Below are 21,904 nucleotides of genomic sequence, written 5' to 3'. Positions count from 1 at the left end.
CATAACAGAAAATGCTAATAAATGAATCTATAGTGAATACTGGCCCAGGTCTGTGAACCCTGGGTATTAAAGATGCTAGATTGATGTTCTTCCTGTCTCCAAAATGCTCACACATTACTGGGATATACTGAGTCATGAGCAAATCTGAAGTGTCAGAAATAATTTACAATATTATTCTCAGTTGTATTGTTTTTCTTAACTAGTATCTTTCTCATAACCCACCCAGATTGGGTATGGAGGAATAGGGAGAACATATAGGCTTGAATAGTCACATATCTTAGACTCTTCAAACCTGAGTAAGTCTCGCATTAATTCTCTTCCCTGAGGTAAACAATCAAATATCTGTTCTTCCCATTCTTCTCAACATAACATGCAGGAAGAGGCAGATTTATGGCCTAGCAAATAAACCTTCAATTTCATGTTTCCTCAGAATCTCCAGAGAGTCCTCAGGCTTCATGGCATTCATATTGTGGTTTCAGAGTGAGTTATCTCCTACATATCTTATCTGTTTTTTAGTGGCATTTTTCCCATTTATCAGCAGACTATACCAGGTGGCCTGGGTCTACTTTAGTGATTTTTTTTGTTTGGTTTATGGCCAGATCCAGCAGTGCTCAGGGTTTACTCTTGACTCTACATTCAGAATCACTCTTGACAGGGCTCAGAGGATCACACGGGATGCTGGGGATCAAACCCAGGCCAACTGCTTACAAAGCAAGTGCTATGTGAGCTGAACTCTAGTCCCTTCTACCTCAGTGACTTTTTCTAGATTCCTGGTAAGTTACAACAGATTAAAGTTAGTTTTGCTTTGTCATGACAGTATAGTAAGAGTCTAAGAACTATAGCACTGTAGCACTGCCGTCCCCTTGTTCATCGATTTGCTCAAGCAGGCACCAGTGATATCTCCATTGTGAAACTTGTTACTGTTTTTGGCATACTGTATACACCACGGGTAGCTTGCCAGGCTCTCCCGTGCGGGTGGAATACTCTCAGTAGTTTGCCGCGCTCTCCAAGAGGGACGGAGGAATTGAAGCCGGGTTGGCCTCAAAGCCAAAAACATGGATCTTGGCCCAAAATAGGGTCTAAGAAATGAAGGAAAAAGTATTTTGTTTAGCACTTCTTTTTTTTAAGATCACATTATTGCTAAGGATTGAAAAATTCTAATACGGAAACAGTGAACATTAACTCTCTCTAGTATTCTTGTTAGAATAGGTCTTGTCCTGTTTCCTGTCCCTCTGCTGCTTAGGGAGGTAAATATCTTATGGAAAACAACAGAACAGATTCTCATAAGCAAATTCCAAAAACAAAGGAGTTAAGGTTAAAAGATATCATATATTTATAAATAATTACAAATAACCACTATTATTTTAAAGCTACATAAGACTGGTAATAACATAATAACACTGCCAATAGATGTTGCGGAGGGGCGGCGGGGGGCTTCCAGTGGACAAAGATGCCACTAAGCTAGGCAAAAGAAAAACATTAAATTTACCAGGATTCTCCTTAGAGTGTTAATATAGAGTGTTTATTTCTTGGCTGCTACCAGTTAATCTCTGCAGAGTAATACAGCTGTTACAGTTACAAGAAATTTTGAATTTTTTCTTTATTTTCCTGTTTATGTAAATTTCTGCCTAATATTTCAGTACTAAGTGACTTATACCATATTCAATTTCTGACTGATGTTCACGGTCACAGTAGTGTCTGTAGAGAGAGCTCAGGGGTTAAGGGTAAAAGCTGTGCATGGAGAAGGCTTTAAGGTCACCAGCTCTAGTATCACCGGGTTCCCCAAGCACCACAGGGGATGGCCCTGGAGACCTGCAAAACCATTGCATGTTGTTCTGGAGGCCCCCAGAACCTCCTGGCCCAAGCAATATAGCATTGATAGGCTCTAGCACTGAACTTCCTATCAGAAAAGGCCTTTGAGACAGACGTAATGTTTGGGAGTCCCTCTCAACACCCCCTCAACAAAAATAAAAGAAATAAAAGTTCCCAGTATTCAAAACTTTAGATTTTATTGACAGTAAATTGAAGGACAAGTTGATTTCATTCCTTTCTTTGTTCAATGAATTCATGCATTTGAATTATATGAGGATTCTCAAAGTAAATCATGAACTGGGTACACCAATATAGCTTGACATTTGTTATGAATCCAATTTAAGACCATAAACTCATGGGTTCAGAAAGCAACCTCCTTTCACATCATATCAGTAATTTGAATTCATGATAAAGTTTGAGAATGATTGCTTTAGGTTAAGATTTCAATATGTCTGAACGTATATTTTCTATTATTTTCTCATACATGAATTACATGGATATATATGTGCATATATATACTATATTTAGTAAAAACCAATAAATATTTTGTGAAAAGGTCAATATTATTAGTCTACATATATACCAATTCATCTATCCAAGACATAACTACATGCAAAAATTAGCACATCCATGGTCTTACTTGAGAAACTTAAGAAGTGATGAATGTTGAGAATAAAGTTGAATCACCCTTTCAACGCGATCCACAGGTAAAGACTGGTCTGAATTAATTCCAGGTGGTACTATCCCACTCAAGTGTATTATCACGTCATAAATGGTCTTATTAAATTTGGAAAAGTTATCCTGACAGGAATAATTTCCAGATGATGCAGAGGAACAAATTTGTAGCTTATATAAATCCCTGTATGAAAACAATATCAAAATAATATCAAAATCTCAGAATGTGATCTTACAGAAAATAATTCAGTTACTAGATAAATGTATTTGACATAAAATAAAGACAAAATTTATTATATTCAGGTATCATCTGTCAATGAATTTTATGTTTTTAATAGACACAGAACTTGAATTATCTAATGATGCAAATGTAAGATTATAGTTAAATAAAAATGCTTTTTTTTAAAGCAAACCCATTTGTATTGAATGAAACTTGAGAGAAGATGTGAGAAAGGTGATAAAGATGGCAAATAAGTGTTCAAGAGAGACAGGCTTATTCAGAGTCGAAATAAGCGAGCGAAAAAACAGAGGCATGCAAGTAAGATACTCATTCAAGGGAGAATATAGGCTTGACAAGAAAGCCAAAAATGCCTTGCAGAAACAGTATGGGGATTAAATCTGGGACTCATCCCAGATTTAATGTACACTGGTGAAGGATGGGTATCAGAACATTGTATGACTGAAACCCAGTCATGAACAACCTTGTAACAGTGTATCTTACTTTGAATCAATGAGAAGGAAGAAAGAAAGAAAAGAAAGAAGGAAAGAAAGAAGGAAGGAAGGAAGGAAGGAAGGAAGGAAGGAAGGAAGGAAGGAAGGAAGGAAGGAAGGAAGGAAGGAAGGAAGGAAGGAAGGAAGGAAGGAAGGAAGGAAGGAAGGAAGGAGAGAAAGAGAGAGAGAGAAAGAGAAAGAGAAAGAAAGAAAGAAAGAAAGAAAGAAAGAAAGAAAGAAAGAAAGAAAGAAAGAAAGAAAGAAAGAAAGAGAGAGAGAGAATGAGAGAGAAAGAGAAAGAAAGAAAGAAAGCGAGAGAGAATGAGAGAGAGAAAGAGAATGAGAGAGAGAAAGAGAAAGAAAGAAAGAAAGAAAGAAAGAAAGAAAGAAAGAAAGAAAGAAAGAAAGAAAGAAAGAAAGAAAGAAAGAAAGAAAGAGAAAGATAGTGAGAGAGAAAGAAAGAAAGAGAAAGAACGAAAGAAAGAAAGAAAGAAAGAAAGAAAGAAAGAAAGAAAGAAAGAAAGAAAGAAAGAAAGAAAGAAAGAAAGAAAGAAAGAAAGAAAGAAAGAAAGAAAGAAAGAGAAAGATAGTGAGAGAGAGAAAGAACGAAAGAAAGAGAAAAAAAGAAAGAAAGAAAGAAAGAAAGAAAGAAAGAAAGAAAGAAAGAAAGGAAGGAAGGAAGGAAGGAAGGAGGGAAGGAAGGAGAGAGAAAAGAGAGAAAGACAGACTTTGAAAATTTAAAATTGTATTCCTTCTCTTAAGTAATACAGTACCAAATAATTTTAAGTGTATTTTTAAATTATGAGTCTCCCTACTATGGACACTGAAAATACGCACACGCAGAAAGGTTCACTGAACTTATCATCTATCTTTCCAGGTAAAGAAATCCCCTAGCATTTTTCACTGTTACCAGCAAGTAGTGAAATGGCTAAGGAAGGATACCACTTTGACAGTAAAAACTGAAAATGTTTCATTACTATTCTTACAGAAATGTGAAGAAGGAAAAAGAACATATGAAACAAGAAATAAATCAAATATAGCCACTTTTATTTTAGCATTCAGTTTTGATCTAAAGACTCATTTTTGTATCTTTGTTGCATACTGTTGCCAGTACAATTAGGCAGCCTGCCCAGAAATGGAGGTGACACTTAGTTTATATTATTAAATTTATCTGTGAGCTTGCAAGCCACAAAGAAAACGCGTGCTACAAACATATATTTGTTTAAAGGTAAAAAACCATCAAGCTGCAAGGAAAGGAGAAATATTATTAATGAAATATCATTTAGGTAAGAATTTGGGAACAAAGCCCTTCACTGACAAATAAAAGATTTGGTGGACACAATTAATGCTATCAGTAATTAATGCTTGCACTGATACTTACTATAGTTAATACAGCCTGGTGAAGTAAGATTCCGTAGAAGTGATAGAAGACTATTAACATAATCCTGATCAAATTTAGTAATGTTTACCAAATACTTGATACTAAGCTTTGTCCTAATATGATTTAAAGTTATTACTTCTTGTGATGCATGCTAAAATTAAGACTATAGACCCAATTATTTCTTGTGATGTGTGTTAAAAAGACGATAGACCCAATGATGGCCACTCAATACCTCTATTGCAAACCACAGCACCCATAAGGAGAGAGAGAGCAAAAGGAAATGCCCTGCCACAGAGGTAGGGTGGGGTGGGGGGATGGAGTGGGGGTGGTGGGAGGGATACTGAGATCATTGGTGTTGGAGAATGTGCACTGGTGGAGGAATGAATACTCAATCATTGTATGACTGAAACATAAGCACAAAATCTTGTAAGTCTGTAACTGTACCTCACGGTGATTCATTAAAAAAATAATTTAAAAATTAATTAATTTTTTAATTAAAAAATTTAAACTAAAAAAATTAAAGAAAGATATTACCTCTTGTAAGCATCATAACCCTCTAAGGTACATAGTACCATTTTTTAGGATGAGGAAATAGATGCAGAGATAAAAGTTTCCCAATTCCCATGTTTTCATTATTAATGGCAGCACATAGAACATTCAAGTGATTCGTTAGATTTTCTGTGTATCAATTTCTATACAATTAATTTTACTCTATGTATACTTACATGCCATGTAGCTCATTTGGTTTTTCTCTGTACCTAGACTAAAATGAGAGGCATGAGGATGATATGTCTGGGATGGAACAGTTGCAGCCCTTCTCCTAAGCTTCCTGCCTGGTATTCCCCCATGTCCTTTTGTTGTGTGGCGGCTGCAGGAGGCACATGCCAGGAGTGAAGCTTGGGCTAGCACTGATACATACTGTAATTACTCCACCCCGATGAAGTGGAACATCCGGTATGCTTGAAATCATTCTGCAATCGGTTGCTTAGAGAAAACTTTGTTTCCCACAGTTCACCTAAGTTAAACTGAGTAGGCTGTGATATTTAGAACATTTCATTAGATAACCGCCCCCCAAACTGTTTGCTCAAACTTCTCAATAGTTATTTCCAATATCTTGTGATTTTTCAGGAAAGTTTTAAAATAAATACCTAAGGGTCTCTAGGTAATAAAACAAACTAATTATTAAGCAACGAGCAGAGAATTCCCTGTGTATTTCATTGATTGCTAATCCACCTGAAACTCTCGAAAATCAATAAATGAAAAGGGCTGCTGTATTGCTGCTTTGAATTGATAAGTACAGTAATATTATTTGAGATCACACACCAAGAAAGCAGTATTTCTGACAACCTGTGCCTTCATATTCAAGGAAGATGATAAAAACATGTCAAAGATACCTAATAATACTGGAAAGAAAAAAACTTTTGAAATCCACACATGGATTCATAATTCCAAATTTCTAAGTAATGTGTCCTATGGTGTCTGACTCTGCAGCTGTAGAGACCGCTGCAAGGCTATTCCATCCCATTACCATAACATGCATGATTTCAATAGAATTTGTGGCTTGCCAGGATTTTATGTCCCACTTGGTCAAAATCCATATTTACTCGATCTTATTAGAATTGCAAAATTATCCTAAGTTCTAGACTAATGTATTCATTGTTTTCTTGAAGTTTTATACCCAGTCACAGGAACTTATAGGGTAGAGCCCAAAACCAAAAATCAAAAATGCCAAATGACAGAGTCAATGTCTTCCAAGTGTCAGGGCTTCCTACAGCTTAGCTGATCTCTTAAGCAGTATGAAATTTAAAAGTAGAATTTCTGTGTAGTATATACTGTCACTGCCACTGTCATCCCATTGCTCATCGATTTGCTCGAGCGGGCACCAGTAACATCTCCATTGTGAGACTTGTTGGTACTGTCTTTGGCATATCGAATACTCCACGGGTAGCTTGCCAGGCTCTGCCGTGTGGGTGAGATGCTCTAGGTAGCTTGCCGGGCTCTCCGAGAGGGGCGGAGGAACCAAACCTGGGTCTGCCGCATGCAAGGCAAAGGCCCTACCACTCTACCATTGCTCCAGCCCTTAGTAGTGTATATACACACAATGGAATACTATGAAGCAGCAAGGAACAATGAAATCATGCAATCTGGTGCAATATGGTTCGAACTGGAAGATATTATGATGAATAAAGTAGGTCAGAAGAAAGACAAACACACGGTGATCTCACTTACTTGTGGTATATAGAATACTGCACGAGGAAATGTGTTGTAGTAAAAAGGGGGATACCTAGACCGCTCTTGACCCCAGTGTTTGGAGAGGAGAAAGACAGAGAAGGAAAGAAATCCAGGGGGAAAGAAAAGAAGGGGAACACGTGGGTAAACAGGCATCAGAGCTTCAGTTCTACCGGTGATATGGGTGAAGGGTAGAGCCATATATTCAAGCCATATATTCGAAACATAGACTCAACACTGAAAACATGAGATCTAAGCTGCAACCACTGAAACACTGAAAAGTGCCAGTGATGTTGAAAGGGTGGACATTGGGGTAGGGAGGAATACAGGACCACCAGCGGAGGGAAGTGGAGACTGGTGGTGGGATTGGGGTTGAAATAGTATATGCCTAAAAGTCAACTATGAGTAACCTTGTAATTAACAGTCCTTCAATTATTATTATCTTTTTATAAAGTAGATTCTCTGGGGCTAGTTCTTGGGTTCATAACCTGGTCATTTACTGATGGGTGACTGAAAAGTTATCTTCCCTCCATGTCAATTTCTCATCAGGAAAATGAAGATAATATAGAAACTTATTACCTCACAGTGTAATTGTATGGGAAAAAGTAATGCACACTAGCAGAAAGAATCTTGGATTTACCATTTTGTCAACAAAATATATCAAAATTATATTGTTTAAGAACAAGAGAAAGCAACTTTAGCATGTCATGGCTAACTAACTACAGAAATGAAAAGAAGAACAGATATGATAAATAACTCAACTGATACTATAAGAAGATACTGGAAGAGTAGCACTGCACTGTAGCACTATCATCCCATTGTTCATCGATCTGCTCGAGTGGGCACCAGTAAGTCATTGTGAGACTTGTTACTGTTTTTGGCATATCGAATATGCCACGGGTAGCTTGCCAGGCTCTGCCATGCAGGCAGGATGCTCTCAGTAGCTTGCCAGGTTCTCTGAGAGGGACGGAGGAATAGAACAAACACCCTACCCGCTGTGCTATCAATCCAGTCCACTGGAAGAGTAGAACTATATAAAAGTACAACTTTCTACTCATAACTGAACTTATCTTTTATCTCTCAAAATATTACAGAAATAACAGAATATTTGAAGAAATATAATAAAACTGCAACAATACTGAATTTGTAAGACGGTTGAATAAGCTAGAAACTTGGAAGGAAATCTGTAAGACAGGTAGGTCGTGAATGGGATTTTATTGAGGAGTATATTAAAATGATGGACTCTATACTAGTAGGCTATGGCTATAGGTAAAATAAACCCATTATTCTTAAAGAACCATAAGAGAAAATCCAAGGATCTAATCAGAGTTGCTAGGTACAGAGGGAGAAATTATTTATGGGGAAGGTGGAAGGGAAGAAGGGAGGGAGGGAAGGAAGGAGGGAGAAAGGAAGGGAGGGAGGGAGGAAGGAAGGAAGGAAGGAAGGAAGGAAGGAAGGAAGGAAGGAAGGAAGGAAGGAAGGAAGGAAGGAAGGAAGGAAGGAAGGAAGGAAGGAAGGAAGGAAGGGAGGGAGGGAGGGAGGGAGAGAGGGAGGGAGGGAGGGAGGGAGGAAGGAAGGAAGGGAAGGAGGAAGGAAGGGAAGGAGGAAAGGAGGGAGGGATGGAGGGAGAAAAAGAGGGAGGGAGGGAGGAAAGGAGAGAGGGAGGGAGGAAAGGAGAGAGGGAAGGAGGGAGGACATATGATCTTGGGGCTCAAACTTGGATTTGTCTTGTGCATGCAAAGACGGACAGACATAATCTTGGGGCTCAAACCCGGATATACCTTGTGCACAAGGCATGCATTCCTGACATCTGAGCTTCTCCTTGGCCCAAAGTAAGTAACCATTATAGTTAAAAAATGAAAAAAATAAAACAAAAGCTCAAGCTCTATGAAGAACAGCAAAAAATAGGAGGGGCAGAATCCTAGGTGATCTTAAGGAATACATTTACAGAACTGAAAATAATTAAGCATACAATTAAAGTTTAAAGTAGATTATAATGAAAAAAGGAGTAATGATTTATAAAACAGAAAACTGTAAGTTAATCCAAGAATTTATTCATCGGGTGAGACATGAAAGAAAACTGGTAATGTCTGTAATAAGAACAAACAAAGGGGCCCAGATAATGGTTCAGTAGCGCCTTTGAGTATCCAGGGCAAGCATGGGGCTGTGAGTTCGATCCCCTAAGTCTATACAAGTGCTAAAGGGAGCCTGACCGCTCCTATGTATGGGATCCCCAGAGAAGTTATTGAGAAAAATCATAATAAAAACTATGAATGATCAAGAGACTTTAAATACCGAAACAGTATTTTCAGTCACAAACATTAATCAATGAATTTTTAATGCCCAATGACTTCCCCAAATGAAAATAAATTATTAAAATGTACTCAATGAAGGCACCGTTTTCAGTAGAACAAACATTAAAGAAGAACTTCTCTCCAAAGTTTCCTGGAGTCAGATGGTTTTATGAGCAAGTCTGTAAATTTTTAGGTATACACTCCATTAAATGTCAGTCAAAGATAAAATAGAAGCTAATACATCCTACGAAACAGATCCTTAATCTATAATTTTAAAAAAACTGAGAAATATTGGTGGTGGGCATGAGGTTATTATATTCCTAAAACCACGTACACATTTAGATTCCTGTTAAAAAACATAATAAATAATTAAAATGAGAAACTGATACATATATACATAATGGAAAACTATTCAGTTCCAAGAAATTCTGACATTTGCCATAATCGAGATAGACCTGCAGTCTCTCAGGTTAAAAGCTACAGAAGTCTGAGGAAGGACAAATGCTGGATGATCTCACTTGTATGCAGTGTAAGAGAAACAAAATGGGAATGAACAGTTCCCAATTAAACAAAACCTTGAACTCAGGCGACAAATCCGAGGTTATCAAGTTGTGGAAGGAGGTATGTGGTACACTAGAAGTGGCCTTAGGACAGTGGCAGAGGGTTCCTTGCACTTTGAAGATAATGAATGGAGCAACCATGTGCACCAAAATTGCACACATTAGCACTATTATAAAAACCGTACTACAGCAACAAAAACTGAAGAATAAGAAAAGGTGACAACAAAACCATATGCTCTGCATAACCATGTTCATTCCTCAAGACAACATAGAGAAATTTTAACATGGAACATCCTGATGCAAGGATTAGTACTCACCACTAGGGTGTCAGCAAATGGTCCCAGTGCTGAGCAAGGCTGGAGGAAAGCCCTGAGAAGCACTCCATAGGATAGGGAATATAGTTACAGAAGTGAATTTCTCTTAAAATTGACCACAGAATTATTTGATATAAACAATGCCTTTTAATTCTTTCGTATAGATAAAGTAATGAAACAACACATGAACTTGTGATATAAATGTACTGTTGAAGAGAAGAGAGTGTCAAACAACTGTGTTCACGGTTCAGTATCTGTCTACACTTCTCTCTAGTAAGGGCTGATCTTTCATTTTTATAGAAATGTTAAGTTCCATTTTTTTTCTTTCTCTTTATTGTATTTGGTTTACACCAGGTGGCATTCTGGGTTAACTCCTGGCCCCATGCTCATTGATCACTCCTGATGGTCTCACAGGACCACTTGAGGTGTTGGGGATTAAACCGGGGGCAGCTGGGTTCAAGGCAAGCTTCTTACCTGCTGTACATATAGTACCCTTCAAATTTTTCTAGTTTAAAATGGGCTTCCCAACCTGTGACTTCTATAGCTTTTTTCATTATACAGATGGGGAAACTTGAAGTTTAGGAACTTTTAATTTTTGTCTAAACTTACCGTATGTTTGGGAAAATGAAAAAACACATATATACTACAGAATTATATTTACACTATTGTTCCTAAATCTCCCTGTTATTCATAGGTCTCGGAAACAGTACTTAATCCCTTATATAACTTAAAACAATGCCACCAAATAGATTATTTTATATGATAGAAGCAAGGAGTTTAGAGAAACAAAATATAGCTCATACCTTCGTACTGTCTCTGGAATAGATAGAGAATGGGGTCCTCCAGGCCAGCCGAAAAGACTGAACCAGGTCTGAGCTGCATTTACAATCTTGTGAAAGAACGTATAGGCCTTTGTTCCTTCGTCAGGAAAAAAGAATTGTTTATTTTCCTCCTCCGTTTCCATAGTTCCATCATGATCACTTTTTACGCTCTGCCTTCTGAGGAATTTGTTACGTTCATATGTCACTTCAATACCTAACATACATACACATTTGTCCTTTAAAACCAGGTTACTTGACCATGGAGTAAAATACTCTGTCCCCTATTTCTATGTCTATACAAATAGTGTCCAGTCTACAAATGAGTCTATGATCTCGAACAAATTCGGTATCATTTTACTTTGAAAAACTAATGAAAATCAATTTATCATAAAAAATCCAAAAAAGTATTTTTTAAATGTAAAGGTGAACGAGATGGCCCAAGGAGCTAGTGCTTCTACTTTACATGGAGGAAGCCCAGTTCACCCACCACCAGGAGCAACCCCCAAGCAAAACACTGCAGCAGCCTTCGAGCACTGCTGGGTGTGGCCCCAGAGCAAATAATAGTAAGGATCATAATGATGATAAAGCTTATTTCATCTCTAGAGATTTAGCAAAATATCCGACTAGTTCACTGCAAATAGTAATATCATGTTGACATATGTACCTGTGCCTATCTCATTCTACGTAAGCAATAATACAATCAACTGGACACACCACCAAGTTTGCCAGTTCCCAAGCCCTGTTTCAGGGATGTCACAGCACAAATTTGCAGGATTCTCCAAGATATATAATATTTTAGTTAAATACTATTGCGGCATTTTATAGTTCTCACATACACTACTACTATTAGATATTTGAATCAAACCGCTGAATGAATGGCCATGCTTAGTATATATCCATCTCAGCGAGATGTATTGGGGCACAAAGCATGCTCTTGACCCCAAACCTGAAGATCCTCTGCTATAGATCAATGAAGAGAACTTCCAAGGATAATTTTAAATACAGTGATTGAGTGTAGACTGTGCTTGCCACATACCAACAGATAATTTTCTTCCAGTTGTAGGTACAGATACAACACACTTAGAAGGCTCGGGAGAAATAAATTCATCATTGCAGAGTAATGACAAGTCTGCATTCAAAACACTTGCACTTTCATCTACAAATGATACAATGGGTGGAGATCACAGTAAGTCAAACAAGCATTGTAAAATCCAATGAAATGAGTCATCTTAATTTTAAATTTTATATTTATATAACAAAATAAAAGTTGAAATGGCCATAATACATAAAAAGATATCAGGGGTCGAGCGATAGTCCAGTGGGTAAAGCATTTGCCTTGCATGGGGCCTACCTGGGTTCAATCCTCAGCATCCCAAATGGTCCCCCAAGCACTGCCAGGAGTAATTCCTGAGTGCAGAGCAAGGAGTAACCCCCCTGATTATCACTGGGTGTGCCCCCAAAATATATCAAATAATAAATAAAATATAAAAGGTTACAAGCCACCTCTGGCTAGACACAGATAATCTCATCAATGGGCCAAGTCTCACCCACAAGAAAACCTACTCCTGGACTGTGCAACACCTCATATCTCATAACACTCGTGCACCGAGAGTAGGGCACCACATTTGATGGCATTTAAAGCAGAAGGCAACCAATCTTAGAAAATATATCTTAACAGATATATTATATATATTTGTATATATACAAATTGGTTTTCAAATACATAAATAACACACACACACACACACACACATATACATCCTGTAGAATCCAGTTGGTAACAGCTCTGGTCCAGTGGTCATCTCCAAATCGCATTACATCTGATTTTTGATGACTTGTCAAACGAGGCAGCATCCCTGATTCTCAATCATTGACGGAGGTCAGAACTCTGGATTCCTTCTCTCACTTAAGTGAAATGTGATACTCCAAGCATAGCTTTCAATTCCTCTTTGGGAGACCCTAATAGCATTCTCATCCTGTTTTTGTAGGGCCAAAGTCTGGATTCCACGGGACGTGAAAAGAACGCGTTGCCACCCACCTACGAGATGGTCAGACTTTTTCGTCAAAACCCTGAACAAATGGTTTGATGCCCTTCGTGTTACTGGAGCAAGCAGGCACCATTGGGCTACACTAGCACGCAATAGGGATGAATGGAGACTGTTACTGGCACCCGCTCGAGCAAATCGATGAGCAACGGGATGACATCACAATTGATACAGTGATACATATATATGTATATATACATATACATATGCACATATATAAAAGCACACAAGGTTCAACCTTTAACAACATGTTGCTGATCTCTTATAGAAGGGCTTAATGGCCCCTGGATGAAATGCAACAGCCTTCACATACAATTCTCTAAGTAAAGGTTTTGGAACATTTTCAGCGGTTTGTTCATAACAAACAACACAAAATAAATTATTTTGGATCAGTATTAGGGCAGGGGTTGGGGTTCTGGATGGAAACATCCAAATATGGTGATAGAAAGGTGAAATGGTGATGGGATTGGTGTTCAAATAGTAAATGTAACCAAATATTGTGAACTATTTTATAAAAATAAAATTTAAAAAATATATAAAGAGTTATTTGGTTTTCTGAATTAAGTGATCTGAATTTGACAAGATAATTATAATAGCATATGAAATTTGAAAATGACCAAAACTCAACTTTAAATAAGAGTATGAGGGGCTGGAGAGATAGCATAGCGGGTAGGGCATTTGCCTCGCACGCGGCCGACCCGGGTTCAAATCCCAGCATCCCATATGGTCCCCTGAGCACGGCCAGGGGTAATTCCTGAGTGAAGAGCCAGGAGTAACCCCTGTGCATCGTCAGGTGTGACCCAAAAAGCAAAAAAAAAAAAAAAAAATAAGAGTATGAAATATTTCTACACCAAAACTTCTAAAATATTAGAATTGTGTTGAAAATAAAATTTAGGCACTGGAATGATATACTACAGTGGAACGGGTGCTTGCATTGCACTTGGCCATCTGAGTTTAATCTCTGGTACCACATATGGTTCCCCGAAAACTGCCAGGAGTAATCACTAAGCACAGAGCCACAAGTAAGTTCTGAGGCCCTGAATATCACTGGTTGTGGTATCAAGATGCAAATAAAAATAATGTAGCACTGTAGCAGTGTCTTCTCATTGTTCATCAATTTGCTCGAGCGGGCACCAGTAAATTCTCCATTATGAGACTTGTTGTTACTGTTTTTGGCATATCGAAAAGGCCATGGGTAGCTTGCCAGGCTCTGCCACGCAGGCAGGATACTCTCAGTAGCTTGCCGGGCAGGAATCAAACCTGGGTTGGCCTCATGCAAGACAAATGCCCTACTCGATATGCTATCACTCCAGTCCTAACAACAACTTACTAGCCAGAAAAAAATGTCAAGTACCTGGGATTCATCTTTAAAAAAGAGCTGAAGGACTTACAGATAAAATTATAGTCACTACTACAAGAAAACACAGGAAAATGAAAACACATTCTCTATTCATGGCTTGGAAGGATTAATTGTGTCAAAATGTGGCATCCAGAGCAGCTTCTATGGCAATGCACTGGGACTGTGAGCTGGGCTACAACTCCGTGCTGCCCAGGGATGGATTTTTCCTCTCCACCCTGTTTTTCTGCATGGAAAATGGCGGTGACAGCAATATCCACGTGCCTAGAGCCACCTTCTAAGACTCCTAACCCAGAGGTATACGGTTTTTACAGTTTGTGGCTCATAGGCAACCATGGAAAGTGGGTGTTACCGGCACGCCCTTGACCCAGATAAATCCGGAGCTGCTGAGCGCAAAACAGACCCTCTGCTCCTAAAGACTTTGATTCCAGAGGCCATCTAACCCACTTTGGCATCCAGAGCAGCTTCTTACAGCAATGCACTGGGACTGTGAGCTGGGCTATGCAATTTCTGGCAGAATTTTCCCTGGACTGCCGCGGCCATGAGACTTAATGTCTCTTAATTGTCAGCAATGTAAAACGGTTCCTTTTTAGCAGGTCTGACTTTGGGGGGGAAACTCCAAACAATAAGTGAGTTTTTTTGTTGAAATATTGAAGGTAATCAAAGTAGCAGCTATTTCTCTAGACTGTGAACTAAGCCATAGCCCCACGCTGGCCGAGAAGATGAAATGTCCCTCTTTCCCTATTATTTCCCATTTTGGGGGAGAAACGCAGCATGGCGTCCACCATATTATGAGGCACAGGAAGGGGGATGAGAAAAAAAAAGTAAAAGGAAAAAAAAGAGTTATGTACTTGGAGCAGTGGGACTACATATCTCTTCATTCTAAGCAATGGAAACTAATTATCAAATGCTTCCTTGGTAGTAGGGCTGTCTTTCTTGGAGGGAAACTCCAGCAACAATAGTGAGTTTTGTGTTGAAATATGGAATGTAATCAAGGTAAAGAGAAAATGAAGTGAAATTCATCAGTTATGCAGTTGGGGGTGGGAGGCGGGGGCAGGAGGTATACTGGGGTTTTTGGTGGTGGAATATGGGCACTGGTGAAGAGATAGGTGTTTGAATATTGTATAACTGAGACATAAGCCTTAGAACTTTGTAACTTTCCACATGGTGATTCAATAAAATAATTTTTTTTAAAAATGTGTCAAAATGACAGTCTTGTCCAAAACACTGCAATGGCAGTCTTTTAAACTTACTTATCATACTGTCAAATGATAACAATTTATGGTTTGGTACAAAGACATATATTACTCTTCAATTAAAGTCAGTGATTCATACAATAGTATTTTTTTATTTAGCATATGGTATAAACTATAATTTTTAAAAAACTGCTTATTTTTATATGCTTAATATAGTTTAATATTGTACTTTAATTGTATATATAGTAGATTAGTACTTCTTAAATTTTTCCACCCACCATCCCCTTTCACCATGAGAATAGTTTACATGACCATGAGTATACAAAATAGGTATACAAATAAACCATGTGCTGAAAAAAAAAAACACAGTTATGTTAAAGCATATATTTTGACCCCCCCACATTTAGTTGGGGTTGCAACAGATGTACAGTTTAAAAAACTAGGTAGTAGTACAGGGATGGGAAACATCTGATGTAACAGACTTAGAAGTGCTAAATACATGTTATAAATTATACCTATTTCAAGAGCTATTTAAAATTATGATGTTTTTCTCTAGTAATATTTGTGCATTCCTTTTGGCCATAGACTTCACACTCAATCAATACTCAAGATCCTTTATTTATTTGTTTGTAGTGGGTTTTCCCATATCTTTGGGTTCCGGGGCCACTCCCAGCTGTGCTTAGGGCTTACTTCTCGATGTGAGCTCATGGATCCCTCAGGTGCTCAGGAAACCATATATGATACCAAGGATTAAACCAGGTCAGCTGCATGCACAGAAAACACCTCAAGCTCAATGCTATCTCTCCAGCCCAATGCTATCTCTCCAGCCCAGATAATCAAAATCTTAGCATATAAATTTTCTTTTAAAGGCAGAAAAAAATTTGTACAGCAATTTCTCATTATTTTCCCAAAAGCCTTTTGCGAAAAATGTAAACAAGCTATAGAGTAATAAAAGCAATGGTTGGGATCGCAGAAAAAAATGGAATAATAACATTTTCTAAGTATTTACAGACTGGAGACCACAAAAAAAAGCCTCTTAAAATAAACAGACATTAATGATATGCAGCTATTTCACTGTCTTCCATTTTGTTTAACAATAGATGAATTCGAGAATCTGAGAATTACAGATAAAGATCAGAGTAAGATGGTAAAATTAATAATCAAAATTGCATTTCTACTCTTTCTCCATGATGCTTCATGCACTGCTCTTCCTATTATAACGTGTAATTTGAAATCTGCCCCCTCCCAGTTCATAATATATCAGTTTAGTAAAAACATTATTTTAACCTTCCCCTTCAAAAAAATCTTTTAAATTCTGAGAATGTGTGAAACACCTGTGACATATGTGGCCAGCAGGACCTGAGAGGTGAATAGAAACTCAGAGACGCATGGCATGTGTGTGTTGTATGTGGGCTGGGTGTGCATGCCTGTGTGTGAGTGTGATTGAGAGAGAGCCTAGCGAAATACCAAGTGGTTTATCTTATTGTCATATCGGGAGGTAATAAATTAGGTACACATAAACGCAAAATAGTCCCTTTCCTCTTTGTGAATGAATCTGTTCACTGAGGAAATATTGTTTCCTCTTTCATGCTTTTGGAACCTTGGGCACACTTACAAAACACTTATAAATTAGGAGACAGAAGTTGAAGGACAAGAGTCAGGTCAGCTGTTGAAACCACATCTACAGGTAATGAGACTCAGAAGAAGGAAGAGCCAAGGCAGAAGAGCTTCCTGGTTTTGTGACCAAGAAAGAGAAGATGGATTTCATTACATTTGGTATATGCAAATCGAGTGTGCTAACTATACTGCCACACATGTGCTACATTGTCCTTTGCCCAAATCAGTATTTAAGACCTTTGTCAACTTCCACACATATGCCATCTCTTAATATATTATGAAGTCATCCCAAAAGCAGCAGTAACCTCTGCATCAACCCCAAAGCCTCAACGGACTAATTTAACTTCTTTAGGACTGATTTATTTCTGAACCTTTTCACAAGATTGTCAATTTTTATAATTAAGAGACATCCTCAAATTTCACTCTCAGTTCTAAACACAGCTCAAGAAATGACAGGAGTTTACTAAACATCTGTTCATTTAGAAATCACTTTATTTTATATATAGTTTTTTGGGTTTTGGTTTGGGAGCCATACCCAGCAGCCCTCAGGGCTGATTCCTGGCTCTTGGCTCAGGGAAGATTCCTGGTGGGAGAGGTGGGGGAGGGGCAAATGGAGTTCCAGTAATCAAACTTAGGTCAGCTACTGAGTGCAAGGCTAGTGCCATACCTGCTATACTATCTCTCCAGTCACAGAAATAACTTTATTTCTAAATGGAGACATCAGATCATCATCATTATCATCATCCCAATGATCGTCATATTTCTTGAGCAGTCTCAGTAACGTCTCCATTCGTCCTAGCCTTGAGATTTTAGAAGCCTCTCTTTATTTGTCCTTTCCAATGGAGCCCCATTGAAGGCTCTTTCAGGGTTAGGGGAATGAGATCCAACATTGTTACTGGTTTTGGCAGTTTTCCCCAGAGGGAGAACTAGGATATAAGATGTCGCTTCCGGGAGCTTGGTTTTAAGTTTCTGGATGCTGGCCGTTGGTGGGATTACACAGCGCCAGGGGCAGTCCCTGGGTGTGACCGCCTAGCTACTGGAAAATGGGAATTCTGGGCGGAAGAGGCCCAGTCCCGATCCGAACAGGCTTGGAGGTCTCACCCCTGACATCAGATAGCAAGAACATATGTAGTGAGAGTCAAAGAGAATAGTCATATATAACTTACCATCCTTTAAAACAATTTTTTGTTCATCAATATGTAATGCCATATATGGGTAGATTGTAAGAATGCAGTTTTCTGCTGTTGCAGAAACCGGAAGTGAAAACCTAAAAAAACAAACAAACATTGCCTTTTGATAAAATATTCAGATACATTAAATGCAATGAGATAATTTTTAAAGTATCTGGCTGCCTTTAATGATAAAAACATGAATAATTCATAATTTTTCTTTCCACCTAATTTGTTTTTCTTAACCACCTACAGTATCTATTTTAATGGTTTAAGAATATTTTAAAGCATTTAACAGATTGTGAATTTCACTGACAAGTGTGCTCTAGAACACAGCTTGTAATTATACAGGTTCACAAACAGATTCAGAAAATCTTAGCATTGAACAAGATTCTGACTTAATTTACTCACATTATTTCCCTATAGGATCCCTGACAAACGATATTGAGCCTCAGATGACACCACTATGAATGTACCAAATTGAGACAGATGACTCCAAGCCAATAAATTTCCTATCTGGAGAGCTGTAATTTCAGAAATTCTGCTTCCGAAAATCAGAGAACAAAATCTGCAATCTGATCTCTACTACATTCCTTCAAATGATTAAATATAGTCATTACATCTTCTCTATGGTTCCTCTTCTTTAGATTTCCAACATTTAAGGGTTATTTCAATAGCAAGTTCTCCAAATATTTCACATTTCATCCAAAGCCTTTTCTTATGGCCTTTTGTTCTGTATTCGTCTTTCTTCAAATGTATCTGAGAACTCAAAGAGATACTGCAAAAGCTACTCAACCAATTCAGTACAATTATTATCCATAACCTGCACAGTCTATCTTATGAAAACTTCATGAAATTGTCCTATTGATTTTACCAGACATGAAACCCTTTTAGATTCTATCAGGCCCATCGAGCTATTGTGATTAGACTGTCCTTATGAAGCTGCTTTTTTTTTCATGAAAGCAGTATTTTTAGTACTTACACCAATACAATACTGTCTCACGAGTCTCAGTTCTGCTTTAGAGTATATGAAGATAACTTTAGTCCTGAAATGCATCTACATTACTCCTCCTAGCTAGATAACAGCTTGAAAAAGAACTATTTTCACTTTAGTTCTGCATGATATTTTCCCATTAGGAATATATTATGATTTCTCTTAATCAATGTATAGTGACATACTACATAATGGACACACATTTAACATTGTTTTAACTCTAATCATTCCATTATATCATTCTACATACATGCACCAGATATCCCTGATCCGGATTAAATTGAATTTATGTATGTAATGGCTTTTTTTCATTTTCTGACCTTCTTAAAATAAAATTCAGTATTGGTATTCCCTGATAGCATGAATCACTAGTGTGTCATGCACTGTGCTAAGTACAGTGATGAATCAAGATTCCAACAACTGTCCAACTATATTTAAAAAAATATTTTTTTACATTCATTAGAAGTTTATCCACAAATAGTATCAACATGCTATTTTAGAACCCCCAAATGCTATTTTTTTCTTTCTTTCTTTTTGTGCCACACAGAACAGTGTTCCAGGCTTATTATTGGCTCTGTGCTCAGGGATCCCTCCTGACAGTGCCTGGGAAGCCATATGCAGTGCCACGTACAGAACTGGAGTTGGCTGTATGTAAGGCAAGCGCCTTATCTGTGATTACAAAAGCAGGAAAACATGTAAAGATGATCACTGTAGCAAATGCTGTGCTTAATTTCTTTTCCCAAGGATGCAAATTCTTTGTACTGGAATTCTATCCTGAGGTTTGGTGTTGGATTATAGATCCAAGCATTTTAGGCTTAACATTGGGTTGCCTTTTCTCCTCCTACAGAGAGTTTAAGTTAATTGAATTACACCAACTCCAGTACTCATGGGAGCACACCCAATTCCATCTGTGCACTTGCAATCCTCAGTGTTATCTTTAACCTCCTCACCCAAGGAAGGAATTCTGTCCTTGGGTGACCAGGATCCCCTGGTGTGTTTGGTGCTGATGACTGTACCCCCAATCAATAGAAGAAGGAATCGGTCCCAGAGGCTGGTAATCAGGGACAACTTTATTCACATTTATTAGCTTTAGGATTGGCAAAACACTAGACGAAGGACAACCAAGCGAGCAAGCTGGGTTCCGAAAAGGATTCAGCACAATCGACCATATCCACACAGTGACCAAGCTCATTGAGGTTTCGCGAGAGTTCAAGATGCCACTCTGTCTAATGTTCATCGATTTAAAGAAGGCCTTTGATTCTGTTGAGACTGAAGTGGTCATCGAAGCCCTAGCCAAACAGGGCATTCAAACTCAGTACATCAGGATCCTCAGTGAGCTGTGTTATGGAATCACCACCAGGATCTCACCATTCTACAAGGAAGTGATAATCAATGTAAAGAGAGGGGGTCGGCAGGGTGATACCATTTCACCGAAACTCTTCAGTGCCACCCTCGAGGACATCATGCGAAGACTGAAATGGGAAGGAATGGGAGCGAAGATAGGTGGTCAGCAAATATACCACCTCCGCTTTGCTGATGAAATCATTCTAATAACACCAAACATTAGCCAAATGGCACAAATGCTGGCCAACTTCGACCGTGAGTGTGGAAAGGTCGGACTGCAGCTGAATCTTACGAAAACAATGTTCATGAAAAACGAACTGGTCCCTGATGTTCCATTTTCTCTTAATGGAATGAACATCTCCGAATGCAGCAGTTATGTGTAACTAGGTTGAGACCTCAACATGATGAATGACCTGGCACCTGAGCTGCGTAGGAGGAAGAGAGTGGCGCGGAATGCCTTCAAGAGCGTCGAAGAAGTTGGTAAGAGGACAAAGAGCCTCCAGCTATGGACACATCTTTTCGACTCCACCGTTCTTCTTGCACTAACATACACCTCAGAGATCTGGGCCTTACGAAAACAGGATGAGAATGCTATTCGGGTATCCCAAAGAGGAATCGAAAGAACCATACTTGGAGTATCATGTTTCACTCAAGTGAGAGAAGGAATCCGGAGTTCCAACCTCCGTCGACGATAGAGAATCAGAAATGCTGTCTCATTTGCCTAGACACTGAAAATCAGATGGGCCGGACACGTAATGCAATTTGGAGATGACCGCTGGACTAGAGCCATTGCCGACTGGATTCCATGGGATGTCAAAAGAACCCCTGGCTGCCCACCTGCGAGATGTTCAGGTTTCTTCATAAAGACCTTGAACGAATGGTTTGAGGTTCTCCATGTTCCTGAAGTGAGCAGATGCCATTAGGCTACACTAGCACACAACAAGGACGAATAGAGATATTACTGGTGCCCGCTCGAGCAAATTAATTAGCAACGGGATGACAAGTGATACAAGAGATTAGCATTATTATAGAGAAAAATCATGAAGGGCTGAAGGTCAGCAATCACACAGGTGTGTGGTTGAACATTTAACATAAACAATGAACAGATGTAAAGTCCTTCCTTCAGGGAAAATTCTTATACAAGATCCACACAAGGATGGAATTCCATCTAGGTGCTTCAGTATTCTAGATTATTTTTAGGAGATCTGCCCAGTGACAGCATACTATCTAGGGGCATATTACTTTCTTCTTTCCTTTACTGGCATTCCATTTAAATAATCATTAAATTTACTTCTTAATAATATTTCTAGTCATTTCATATAAACACAGTATGAGACATAGGCTTTTATGTATACCTGAAGTTAAGCTTAAAATGGTTTCTCTGG

At 38.4% G+C, this 21,904-nt stretch overlaps 1 protein-coding gene across 1 annotated transcript in view; it reads right to left on the bottom strand.

Annotated features, from left to right (window-relative positions):
- The window catches only part of CFAP47 (cilia and flagella associated protein 47), a 489,064-nt gene that overhangs the window by 315,644 nt on the left and 151,516 nt on the right, over nucleotides 1-21,904 (bottom strand). The window contains exons 28-31 of the mRNA XM_055121064.1: nucleotides 18,179-18,279; nucleotides 11,834-11,953; nucleotides 10,780-11,011; nucleotides 2,453-2,671 (exon numbers count right to left, since the gene is read on the bottom strand). Coding sequence (XP_054977039.1) covers nucleotides 2,453-2,671; nucleotides 10,780-11,011; nucleotides 11,834-11,953; nucleotides 18,179-18,279 — 672 coding nt within the window. The remainder of the gene's footprint in view (nucleotides 1-2,452; nucleotides 2,672-10,779; nucleotides 11,012-11,833; nucleotides 11,954-18,178; nucleotides 18,280-21,904) is intronic.

The sequence above is a fragment of the Sorex araneus genome, chromosome X, assembly GCF_027595985.1.
Source record: "Sorex araneus isolate mSorAra2 chromosome X, mSorAra2.pri, whole genome shotgun sequence".
NCBI classification, from domain to species: domain Eukaryota; kingdom Metazoa; phylum Chordata; class Mammalia; order Eulipotyphla; family Soricidae; genus Sorex; species Sorex araneus.
Note: the sequence above shows the minus strand (reverse complement) of the source record. Positions and strands in the feature narration are given on the sequence as shown.